Raw genomic sequence first — 12,402 nt, 5'->3', positions numbered from 1 at the left:
GTTCACAATGGTAGAAAAGGCTCTTCTCCTGGACCTGCCAGCTGGAATTCCTTGACTGACAAGGTCCGCAGCAAACACCTTTTGTCAGTGTGGGTGGGGCAAACAAATCCCATTGGGATGAAATGTTTTCTCATATAACCTGGACCCATGCCATGGAAGGCTTTAAACATGATAGTCAACACCTTGAATTCACAAACTGGCAATCAGGGCAGCTCACAGAACAGTGGTGTAACACGGACTACCTTAGGGCCCCAAGAACTGCCCACATATCTGCATTCTGTACCAGTGGAAGCTGCCAAAATGCCCTATGTAAAATGTGTTACAATAGTCCAACTTTGAGATCATTAGGGCTTGAGTGAGTTGGTGCAGGGACTCCCAATCCAGGAAAGGCCACAACTGGCACACAACATGAAGTTGCTCAGAGATTCTCCTAGCCACCACCTGCCTCATGTTCATTGAGCAGGAGTCGCAAGGCCAGTAAAACCCCATGTTGTGCAGTGGGTCTGTCTGACATAGTGCAACCCCATCCAGAACTAATGATAATACAGCCTCAGAACCAGGAGCACCGTGTACTCGAAGACACTTGATCTTACCAGAATTCAGTCTGTTGTCTCTCATCCAGACCCCCATAGTCTCCAGACTCCACAAGGGGGCAATTAAAACATCACTCGGATCACCCAGAACTGAAATGTAAATTGAAGTACGATCAGGGTATTGATAGCACCTCATCCCATGGTGGCAGATGATCTCACTCAGTGGCTTCATGTAAATGTTAAAAAGGAGTGGAGAAATTACTGAGCCCTGCAACATGCCACAAAAGAGCAGCTGTGGATTGGATCTCTCATTCTCTATTGATGCTGATTGCCACAGATCTTTGAGAAAAGAGGCAAACCAACTCAAAAAATGTGCTACTCAGTTGCAAGATGAAGGAATGTAACACAGAAAACAAATAAGGGATCATTTATAGATAGGTTGTTTAAATCACTGGTCACCAACCAGTGGTCCATGGACCACTGATGATCCGTGAGAAAATTTTGATGGTCTGCAAAAAAAATTATTTGCATTTTTTTTAGATTGCACTAAATTCTATTTACCTTTTTTTTAAAAAAATCATATTAGTGGTCCACGGGATTTAAAATGATAAATTTAGTGGTCCCTGAGATCCGAAAGGTTGGTGACCCCTGGTTTAAATCATATAATGCTATCCTGGCAAGAAAACTAGCCTTGTGATTATAACACTAGAAGAATAAATAATTCAGCAAGATTCACTTTTTGAAAGCTGCTTCCTTTGTTGTTAGTCCTTGGATTTCCAAAAAATTATCTTCCTTCAAATAATTTTGTTTTTGGATGGACATCTCTACTGAAAAAAAAAATCCAATAAATAGACTGCAGTTTTCTATAAACTGCTATAGAAAACACTTGCCAAAATTGCATATATGTATCTCAGTATTAGGTATTGTGTTGTATATAGCATATAGAGTTTTGCTTTGCTCTACAGCAATATAATTGTGTATTGTTTTCCAGAAAAACCTGGAAAATTGTTAAGAGCCAATTGTCAGAGGGAAAGCAGAGAAAAGTTATTCACAATAGATTTATCTTCCTCCAATGGAAGAGGTGTCATTCTATTGCTTTTGTGCTAGTACAGCCACCCTGTACAATTTATGACAGGTCATTGTTCTTCCTTAGAAATGCTAAAATCAGCTTTTATTGATTGATCTTCTAAATACTGCTGAGATGGTAAACACTGATTTTCTGGACTTCAGGCAGCTTTTCTAGTCCAGATTGAAGGTGGCACCTTTGGGTTCCAAAGTAGACTGGAATCCTGGCAACTCCTTCTTATGTAAAGTTGACTAGTTGGAAGCAGAATCCTAAAGAAGTCAGACTATGGGTGAAAAAAAAATACATAGAGAAACAGTGGAGAGAAAAAGGTGACAAGTCTAAACCTTGGGGGAGGATTCAACCTTGACAACTTTTAAGACTTGTGGATCAACTCCCAGAATTCCCCAGCCAGCCAGAGAGAGAATCAAAGTCCAAAAGTCTTAAAAGTTGTCAAGGCTGGACACCCCTGTCTAAATGATTATTCCTCCTGTTCAACTCCTTATTTTACTATTTGAAACTCCAAAAAATGCATGTTTTAAACCTTTAAAAATGTTTTCATGAAGCATCTTTGGCATTATGTTTTTATATTTTTTGAACCATTTTAAGGGCTAACAAGAACTAACCCAAGCTTCGTCTTTCAAATGAATTGGTTTCCCAGCTGGAGTACATTGGAAGATGCTTGATTAGGGAAATCCAGGCTATTTTCTAGTATACCAAAATGTTAATTTAAAAGAGAGAATATTGCATAATAGAAATAACCATATTTAAAGAAAAATAAGAATCCCACATTGGTGATTCGAGATTCATCGCACTCATCTATTTAACAGATATATATAGATGCTATTTATTGAATTCTGTTAGAGTTTTTAAGAATTTCATAGATTCTAGATGTATAGATTATTTGTATGTTTTGTCCATTTTTAAAAAAATCTCAGATTCCCTCACATTTGATGTTGACTTCAACATTTGGCTTTAGCATTTTAAGGAATATGCTAATACCTGTTTCCCTCAAAATAAGACATCCCCTGATAATAAGCCCAATCGGGCTTTTGAGCACCTGGCAATAAGGCCAAGCGCTTATTTCAGGGTTCAAAAAAATTATAAGACAGGGTCTTATTTTCGGGGAAACACAATAGGGTTAGAATTACTAGTTTTAATTGGGAGTCACCAAGAGATAGTTTCTAAACAAAACATGTGATCACAGCACTTATGAGATCATTTTCCATTTGCTTGTTAAGCAAGTCACCGCTGGTCATTAAGGAAGTCATCACATGACAGAAACTTGTGATTTTACTATTGCCTTCCCCATTGACTTTGCTCGTCAGAAGCCTGCTGTGAAGTGCACAAATGGCAATCATGATATGGGCAACTATAACCATCGTAAACACCTGCCAATTGCAAAATGCTAAATGTTGATCACATCACTATAGAGACGGTGAATCATCGTAAACATGAGGATCGGTCAATTACATTCTCAGTACCATTCTACCTTTGAACTGTTGCTAAACAGGACAGTCATTAAGTAAGGTTTATCTGTACATTCCAGAGGTGTATGCCTCTCGAAAAACTGGGATCCATGAATGTTCTCAGTGCCGGGAATCTTAGCTGGCTATCAAAGCAAGCTTGTAGAAATGTTTCCAGATGCCCGAAGCCTTTCCCTTCAAAGTGGAAAGGCAGACATTTTGAGAAAATATGGCATACAAATATGAAGAGATGAAAGCGCATTAGAGTTGGGTAGGTTTGTGCTTGACCGGAGGTTTGACAAACACAGCAATTACAGAATGTCAGAAATGCCTTCGAAGTAGGAGACCTTCACCTATGTGTTAGGTGAAGCTCTCACTGGTATGAAAGGCATAGATAATGAAAGGGAATGCTGGGAATTGTAGTCCAGCAATGTCAGGACAGCCAGAGGTTGTCTATTGCATCCAACGTATCAAGCTGCCAGGTATTATAAACAAATGTCGATTGAGCTGCCAGAAATCTCAATGGCAAAAACAAGACAGAGCACATATGGGATAATTTAAGTGTTTTATTTCAAAATCCACTCCCCACCAACCCTGTGAAACAGACACCCATAGGCCAAAAGGAACAAAAAAAAAATCAACCCACAATAGAATGAGATACAAACAGGGCAAAATTCCATCCCATGGTTGACAAAATTTATCCCAAAAGGAGGGAGGAAATTGAGGCAAAATAATTCAATACATCCATTTTCCAGACAGGACTCTGCAGCAATGCTTCCAAATAAGGAACAAAAATGTGCCTATTGATACAATATATACAGACAAGATCAATCGGAACCCAGTCCACAAAAACAGCCTTCCCCTTTCTTAAACATGTCTTAGAACACACCAAAGTGCATTTATTTTTATAAAGCATCTTTTTTTTTTCTTTTCCCCAGACCCAAGTTTTTAAAATTGTCTTGCAAGTCTGGATTCCATTTATGTTATGCAATTCTGAAAATAAATTACAGCAATATTTTAATAAATTAAACACATGCATACAAAAAGGCAAATTGGATCAAAACAGAATCAGGAAACATCTTACAATGCAGTGAAATTGTACTTTGTGAAATGAACTTTGTTGGGAGTTATAAGCAAGATTTAGAGTCACACTGAACTTGAGTGCATATACCGCCAGCTTTTTGTATGTTGTTGCTGCGGCACATTAAGTTTTGTGTTTTAAATCAGTTCACTGATTTGTGTTGGCAGTTTTATGAGCACTTTTATTTTAGGTCATAGAAAAACTGTAAGGATTGGTCCCTGTAATTGACATTACTACATGACATGCTTTTGTATGAGTGTCATACAACCTTATTAATTATGATGTACTCTAATATCCATAGAGCCCAAAGACTATTTGTAAAATGTTTATTCTCTCAAAATAGAACAAATGACATAGAACTTCTATTAGTGAATCTGCAACATCTCTACTCCATTTATTTATTTATTAGATCAGCCCTCTCTAATCTGGTGCCTCCTAGGAGATTACTATCATCCCCAAATGGAATAATTTGAAATGGAATGAACTCCTCAAGCTGATCTAATCAGGGAAGGCTGATTTAAGTCCTGAATCACTTCCAAATGGAATTAGTTAATCAATAGTTACCAGCCAAGAGGACTGATAAACCTGGGTCTTTGTGTATTCCAATCATTATATAAATATTTAATAAACCATAACATCTGTTTATATAAACAGGTAAATAACAATGGAGTACATTCATTGCAGATGTGAAGCTAAATAAAGCAGTTTCAGTTTGAAGTCTGCAAAAAAAATAATACATTTCATATATCTTGTAGTCTAACTCCCACAAGTAGGCCCTTACTTCATTTCAGGAGAGAAAATCATTTCATTGACCAGAAACATAATATGGAGGGCAGTTGGGAGCTGGACTATCATCTATGGTTGAATCTACCACAGATTTATAAACAGGGATCACTCCTAATACTAAGCCATAATGTGGATTCTTTCCATTTCAGTTTAGCATCTTAGGGGGGAAAAGCCAATAATATTTGTCAACCCTGGTTTATGGCTTGATATAATGCATGAATAGAGCCAGTTATGGCTTGCTCATCGAAGTATATAGTTAAACGAAACATGGCTTAGTGCAATGTATGAACCAGTGTACTGTTCAGCAGGTCATTCACCATTCTTTCACCTTCCCATCCAGGAAACAAAACAGAAAGAGATCTAACAAGGCTATTTTAAAGGGACAAAAATAAAGAAGCACTTTTGAAGAACAGAAATATTTCAAGCTCAATATTTAACTACGTTTGCATTGTGCATCCTTATTCATACAAAAGACTGCATCTCTCACCCAGGGCAAACAGTGTCACAATTTATTTTCACTCTGCATGATGCAGAGATCCTTTTTAAAAACTCCTTTGGTAATGTAAAATTTAAATAATGAAGGCAACTTGAATTAATTTATTTTTATCACTTTTCAGGGAAGGAATATTATTTGTGCCATGATTTGAAAAAGAAGGGGGAAAAAAAGAAAAGGTCAGGAAAGGAAAGGAAAGGAAAGGAAAGGAAAGGAAAGGAAAGGAAAGGAAAGGAAAGGAAAGGAAAGGAAAGGAAAGGAAAGGAAAGGAAAGGAAAGGAAATAATCTGTTGAGAAAGCCTTAGGTCCCACTTGAAAATAATATATTTAAGAAAAAATATCCCATAAAACTAGGTATGATTTCAAATGTTACCAATTCATTCTTGGTTAGTAGTCCTTCCATCTTTTGTATGACCATTGTACTGATGTAGTATCATGTGTTACATCAGAAAATGCCCAAGCAAAGGTTCAAAGGCAGATAATCCAAAAGACTACAGTGCAGGATTTAATTCTCTTGGTGTTAACATTCATCCAGTCATTCACACCTTTCAAACAGAATGAAATTCAAATAGCTTCCATAGGGGAGGTATTTAAAAAAAGAGACAAAGATTTTTTTCCCACAGAAAAACATTACACCAGACCTAACATGGATGTAACAATGGCCAAAGAAAGCCAAAATGGCCCTTTAGGAGTTATTTACACATGATTGGCCTTTGCTACTCAGTAGTCAGTAACACAATCTCAGAGAAGTTCAGTTCAACAAAATGGCAGATAGTCAGCAACAGAAAGTGAGCACCCATCACCAGCATGTGATTTGTGCATGTCTGAACCAGATTTTAAGAAACATTTCCCCACCATCAAAGCAAGTGCAGACTTTAGGACTTTTGATCTCAACTCTTTTACCTGAACCAAACATGAGGAAAAAGAAATCTCCAAGTCCACCCACCACACATCAATATCTATGTCATTTTAAGCAAGAGAGAAACTATGTTTACAATTAAGCTGTAACTATGGGAATAGCTCATCTTTTATCTGAGGAGCCAGAAAGTTTTATGTGGGTAGCAGCAACATCTTGACTCTCTTTTGCTTGTTTTCCCACAACTAAAATCCAGCACCTTTAAACACTCCCTTGCAGTCATATATTCTAAGGCATGAGAATTCACAGAAATTTTCAGTATATTGTTACATTTGCAGTGTATCATTTCATTTGAAAATGTTCACCCAGGAAGAGGCTTTTAGGAGGATGAGAAGCTGCCTTCCTGGTTTAAGACTCAATACTACCTGGAATTTTTTAACTTCAAGTAACAAGTCTTTTCAAGTATGCTTTTCTTTGATGCTAATTTGATACAGTCTCAAAATCACTACAGGTAGTCCTTGATTTACGATCACAATTGAGCCCAAAATTTATTTTGATAAGTGAGACATTTGTTAAATGACTTTTGCCTCATTTTATGACCTTTTTTGCCACTGTTGTTAAGTGAATCATCACAGTTGATAAATTAGCAACACGGATGTTAAATTAACCTGGCTTCCCCATTGACTTTGCTTGGCAAAAGGCTGCAAAAAATAAATCAGATGTCCTTGGGACATGGCAACCATCATAACTATGAGTAAGCACCTGAATTTTGAACACACAGTCATGAGGATGCTACAAAGGTCAAAAATGTGAAAAATGGTCATAAGTCATTTTTTTCAATGCCATTGTAACTTTGGTCACTAAATGAACTGTTATAAATCAAGGACTACCTGTATAGCCATTTGTTCCAAAATGGAGGCAGAAGGAACAAGAGAAATACGTTTTCTTCCAGTGTACCAGAAGGACCTTCAAGAATGCAGCTTGTTCTATTACTATATCCAAAAACTTCATAGGTTCACCTGTAGCAGAAGTATCACGGCTGCTGTGGGAGCCTGTGGTGAGGCAATGAATATTCAGGAAAGCACTCCAATGGATCATGGCCTCTTCAATCGACTTATTTCATAAACTTAAAAATTGGGCAATAAGAATCAAAGTTTCTTTGGGTTTAGGATGCAGCTTAGTGGATGTCAGTCAGTAAACGTAGCAACAATTAAGAAAAGGTTCAGAACAAAATCAGGAAAAGAACAACTGAGGGGATAAAGGGAAGAAGTGCTGCACAAATAATCAGAAACAATTTCTGGAATCTGTCTTGAAGCACAAATGTTGCAATGGGAGGAAGAGAGATGTAGCTTCCTCTAAAATCTGTCTAATAGATACAATCATGCTTTTTCCAAGACTTGGTTCTAAATAACAACTTATTAGCTGTTTACTATAAACTTCCTGCGTTTAAAGATTCTAAAGATTTGATGGCTACAAAACTCTATCATCCGCCCTAAGCAAGATGCAAAACTTCAAATTTCAGGGAATAGAGGCTGAATCCAAGACAAATTAGTTCGAGAATAGGAAACAAGCTTTTCAACCTAACAACAATAAATAAATTATAATAAATTATTAAGTTACCACAGCTTCCAAAAATGTCAGCAAGAAATTTACATCAAGTACCTTAAACTACATATGCAAGAGACTTATCACATATAAAGAGGCCAAGGTGGCGCAGTGGTTAGAGTGCAGTACTGCAGGCTACTTCAGCTGACTGCTAGCTGCAGTTTGGCAGTTCAAATCTCACCAGGCTCAAGTTTGACTCAGCCTTCCATCCTTCCGAGGTGGGTAAAGTGAGGACCCAGATTGTGGAATGGCAATATGCCGACTCTGTAAACCGCTTAGAGAGGGCTGTAAAAGCACTATGAAGCGGTATGTACCGTATTTTTCGGTGTATAAGACACACCTTTTTACTCCCAAAAAGGGGGTGAAAATCTGGGTGCGTCTTATACGCCGAATGTAGCCATGCCCGCCCACCGGCCCCACCCTGCGGTCATTTTCAGCCAATTCCAGGCGGCAGGGATCTGGGTCGGGGCACAGCCTGAGGAACAACCCTCCCTCTTCAGGATAGTGGAGGGGGGGGGAATCTGTCCAGCAGCTTTGGGGAACAAGGCAGGTGCCACGATTTGCGACTGGTCACCCCTCTGGCCACGCTGACTTCACTCCCCAGCAATGTGAGGAGCCGCCGCCGCTGCCTAACCCTCTCTGCACCCAGGAGCCAAGCTGAGCTGAATGGGAGCCCCTAAAGGGAAACATTCCTCCTTTCCAGTCGTCGCTGCCCGGATTCCAAAATGCAAACCTCAAGAGTCGCGCTTCAGGTGGCGGCCAGTTCCCCTGCAATGTGCAGCGAGGAACTGGGAAGTGCTTTGGATTCGGGGAGGAGATTGTAGCGCTGTCGCCTAAAAGTGTTTTTCTGCACATTGCAGAGCCGCGCGCCCCGTCCTCCTTCTCAGCAGACTCTTCTTTTTCTTCCTGGCCAGATCCACCGCCTGAAACACGGTACACTTTTTTTTGTCTCTGCACATACCCCATGTTTGGAATCGGGAAGGGGATCGCAGGTCTGCCGCCCGAACCCGCGATCCCCTTCCTGATTCCAAGCATGGTGTGTGTGCAGAGACAAAAAAAAGTGTACCGTGTTTCAGGTGGTGGATCTGGCCAGGAGGAAAGAGAAGAGTCTGCTGAGAAGGAGGACGGGGCGCGCGGCTCTGCAATGTGCAGAAAAACACTTTTAGATGTCAGCGCTACAATCTCCTCCCCGAATCCAAAGCACTTCCTAGTTCCCCGCTGCACATTGCAGGGGAACTGGTCGCCACCTGAAGCGCAACTCTTGAGGTTTGCATTTTGGAATCCGGGCAGCGATGGCTGGAAAGGAGGAACGTTTCCCTTTAGGGGCTCCCATTCAGCTTGGCTTGGCGCAGAGAGGGTTAGGCAGCGGCGGCGGCGGCGGCTCCTCACATTGCTGGGGAGTGAAGTCAGCGCGGCCAGAAGGGTGACCAGCCGCAAATCGTGGCACCCGCCTTGTTCCCCAAAGCTGCTGGGCAGATTCCCCTCCCCCCAACACTGTCCCGAAGAGGGAGGGTTGTTCCTCAGGCTGTGCTCTGTCCCTCCCCCCAGAGCATGCTAGGGGTCTCTTTGGGGGAAAGCGAGTAGTCCCTGCACCTCTCGCCTGCAGGAGGAAGAGGAGGGCGGTGCCACCTTAAATGCTGGTAGGCAGAGGTAAAATAGCTTTTTCCTTGTTTTTCTCCCCCAAAATTAAGGTGCGTCTTATATTCCGGTGCGTCTTATACACCGAAAAATACGGTAAGTCTAAGTGCTATTGCTAAAGAGGGCAATGTATATTTTGTGGATGTTGCAAATATCGATAATGGAGAGACGGTTTGAATTTTGCTGGGGCAAATCTTGCTCTTCAAAATGAACTTGGAACCTGCACACAATTCTTTCTTACAAAAGCTGATTTTCTGGGCTTAGAGAAAAAGTGAGGATCATGAATTTCTACTCTTGGCTTTTCATCCCAACCTCAAAGTAAGATGTAGGACTAAAATGCTTCAAAATGTACTGCCTCACATTAAGAAGATCCCAGAGGCCTACCTTTTTATTTGATAATCCATAACTTGTTTACTGGCTCATCTAAGCCTAAGTGCTCTTGCTATCTTGGCTTTCCATTCTTGAGAAGGGCAATAGGTTGAAGCCCCATGTAAGACCAGGACTGACTTCAGCTAACCATTTCTGCCTAAAGTGGATATACCAATGCTTTTACAACAGCTACAACAGCGTTGATGAATTCCAGTGTTAATAATAGTGGAAAGAAAGGCAAAATAAAGTAAGTGGGAGAGATCTGTCCATTTTCAATGGATGATGGCCCCTACAGTGGAAACCATCCACATTGCTACCCGTGTCCCATTTGCATTCAAACAGAAGGCAAAAGCAATTTTTCCCCAATCTGGCTAATTTTCCATTGCTTAATCAAACTTTTTTTCTGGTACCTTCCCATCCCCCTGCCCCTCCCCCCCAAATGCTACCCATCTTTTTTTAAGTGAGCAAGAAGTTGTATTTCAGCTTGCTCTTCTTTACTTTCCCGTTCCAACCACCCAAATTCTGGCCTCCCAGAATTCCAAAGGTGGAATGGAACTGGGAGAACATGTGAAATCCAATTTACTGCAGGACCCACAATGCAATCCCATGACAGACAGGCATCCAGCTTCAGCTGACATACCTCCAGTAAAGAAAAGCTCAACTCTCCCAAAGCAACTATTTTATACAGCTTGAACTCAATGCATCTTGAGTTCAGAACCTTCTTACAAAAGCAGCATTCTTAAAGACACTGGAACCGGGAGCAGGTTTTGCTCATAAAATCTTGGGAGACGGTGGCAATCTGACCCTCCACATCCCCAAATGCCAAAAGGTAAACAAAAACGTTAAACTGGCTCACAATTTCCCATGTTGGAAAACATGGAAAGAAAATAAAGCACCCCAAAAATAGAAATTTGACAAGAAAAATAACATTCTTCATCCTTTCAGGAGCCTACAGTCCAGCTTCAGTGGATTCCAACTTCTTTTTGGAACCAGGTGGGGTCATGGTGCCCGTTTCTGTGCACAGTTGTGCTTCTGTTCAAGCCCGGGACTCTTTTCCGGAGGCCCAAGACAGCCAGAAAGGAAACACCAGGAGTCTTTTCCAGTGCAACTTCCCCAGCTACAGGATACTGGTGACCCATTTCCTAATTTGGAGATGGGAAATAGAAAGATGGGTGGAAGGTAAAACCTCCTCCCACCCCATAAATTTAGACATAGTTAAGGACAAAAATGTACCATTTCTTTCTTTTTGCATATCCAAGATTGAATTATAATGCTAGATGTGGTCTGTACTTATAATAGGTACTTGCAGACTGGTTTTGAATTCTAATATTCACTTTGCTTTAAAATTCAAAATGCACATTCTAGCTCTTATAATCATAAGCCTTTCAACATATCCAAAGTTACCAAGGGAAGTTTGCATTATACTGATTCAAGAAAAACTTTTGGTAAGCAGAGGACTAGGCTTCCATTATGGAAAATGAGCAAATATAGGTTGTCCTTGAACAACAACTATTAATGTTAAGGTTGTCCTCGAACAACAACTTTTCGTTTAATGTCTGTTCGAGGTTACAGTAGCACTCAAAAAAGTACTTTACTACCAATCCTCACACTTATAACAGTTGCTGCATTCCCACAGTCACATGATCCAAATTTAAGTCCTTGGCAATTAGCATGTATTTACAAGGACTGAAGCACCCTGGGGTTGTATGATCGCTATTTGCGAACTTCCCCGCTGGTTTCCAACAAAGTCAATGTGAAGCTGGATTCACTTAACAACTGCAGTGATTTGCTTAAGAAAGGTTGTGAAATCAGGCATGACTCACTTAACATCTGCCTTGTTTAGCAAGGGAAATTCTGGTCTCAATTATTAAGTCAGTTGTTAAGTTGAGGACTACCTTGGTATACAACTGTGTTTAACTATACAGCTGAAACTATTTTTTTAAAAAAATGTAGAGTATATGCAAAGCTTCCAGTACAGGATATGAAAGGACAGTCAAACTAAAACTCTTTTAAGATTCAGAGAGAGAGAGAAAAAAAACAGGAATCTTCTAATTTACAACACTATATTACCATCATTGACAGCAGTATGACAGACAAGGACTCTCACTACGTAGAGGAATCTGCTTCTTGTTTCTGTTTGGAAAACAGCTGGGCTTCCTTCAGTGAGAGATACACTTCCTCTTGAGGGTCATAGTAGTAGAACTTGCGAATGTATGCGATCAGAGGCCTGGTCAGGGAAGGGGAAGGAGATGCCGGTAAATTTTGGAGGGCCAAGAAAACAGAATGGACATTCCAAATAGATTTTTTTTTTTATTGGCCAAGTGTGATTGGACACACAAGGAATTTGTCTTGGTGCATAGGCTCTCAGTGTACATAAAAGAAAAGATACGTTCATCAAGAATCATAAGGTACAACACTTAATGATAGTCATAGGGTACAAATAAGTAATCAGGAAACAATATCAATATAAATGGTAAGGATACAAGCAACAAAATAGACAGATGAATCTCTT

At 40.1% G+C, this 12,402-nt stretch overlaps 1 protein-coding gene across 5 annotated transcripts in view; it reads right to left on the bottom strand.

The window, feature by feature from the left end:
- Nucleotides 1-595: 595 nt before the first annotated feature.
- The window catches only part of SOCS7 (suppressor of cytokine signaling 7), a 28,130-nt gene continuing 16,323 nt past the window's right edge, over nucleotides 596-12,402 (bottom strand). The window contains exons 9-10 of one of the 5 annotated variants that reach the window (XM_087892083.1): nucleotides 11,961-12,117; nucleotides 596-683 (exon numbers count right to left, since the gene is read on the bottom strand). In XM_087892083.1, the coding sequence (XP_087748209.1) occupies nucleotides 11,997-12,117 (121 nt within the window). In that variant the 3' untranslated portion in view covers nucleotides 596-683; nucleotides 11,961-11,996. Of the gene's footprint in view, nucleotides 684-9,354; nucleotides 12,118-12,402 lie in introns of those variants that run through there. The other 4 variants (XM_034415622.3, XM_034415621.3, XM_034415623.3 and 1 more) reach the window with 4 other exon arrangements.

Source organism: Pantherophis guttatus, chromosome 4 (genome assembly GCF_059756535.1).
Source record: "Pantherophis guttatus breed Tessera chromosome 4, ASM5975653v1, whole genome shotgun sequence".
In the NCBI taxonomy this organism is placed as follows: Eukaryota; Metazoa; Chordata; class Lepidosauria; order Squamata; family Colubridae; genus Pantherophis; species Pantherophis guttatus.
Note: the sequence above shows the minus strand (reverse complement) of the source record. Positions and strands in the feature narration are given on the sequence as shown.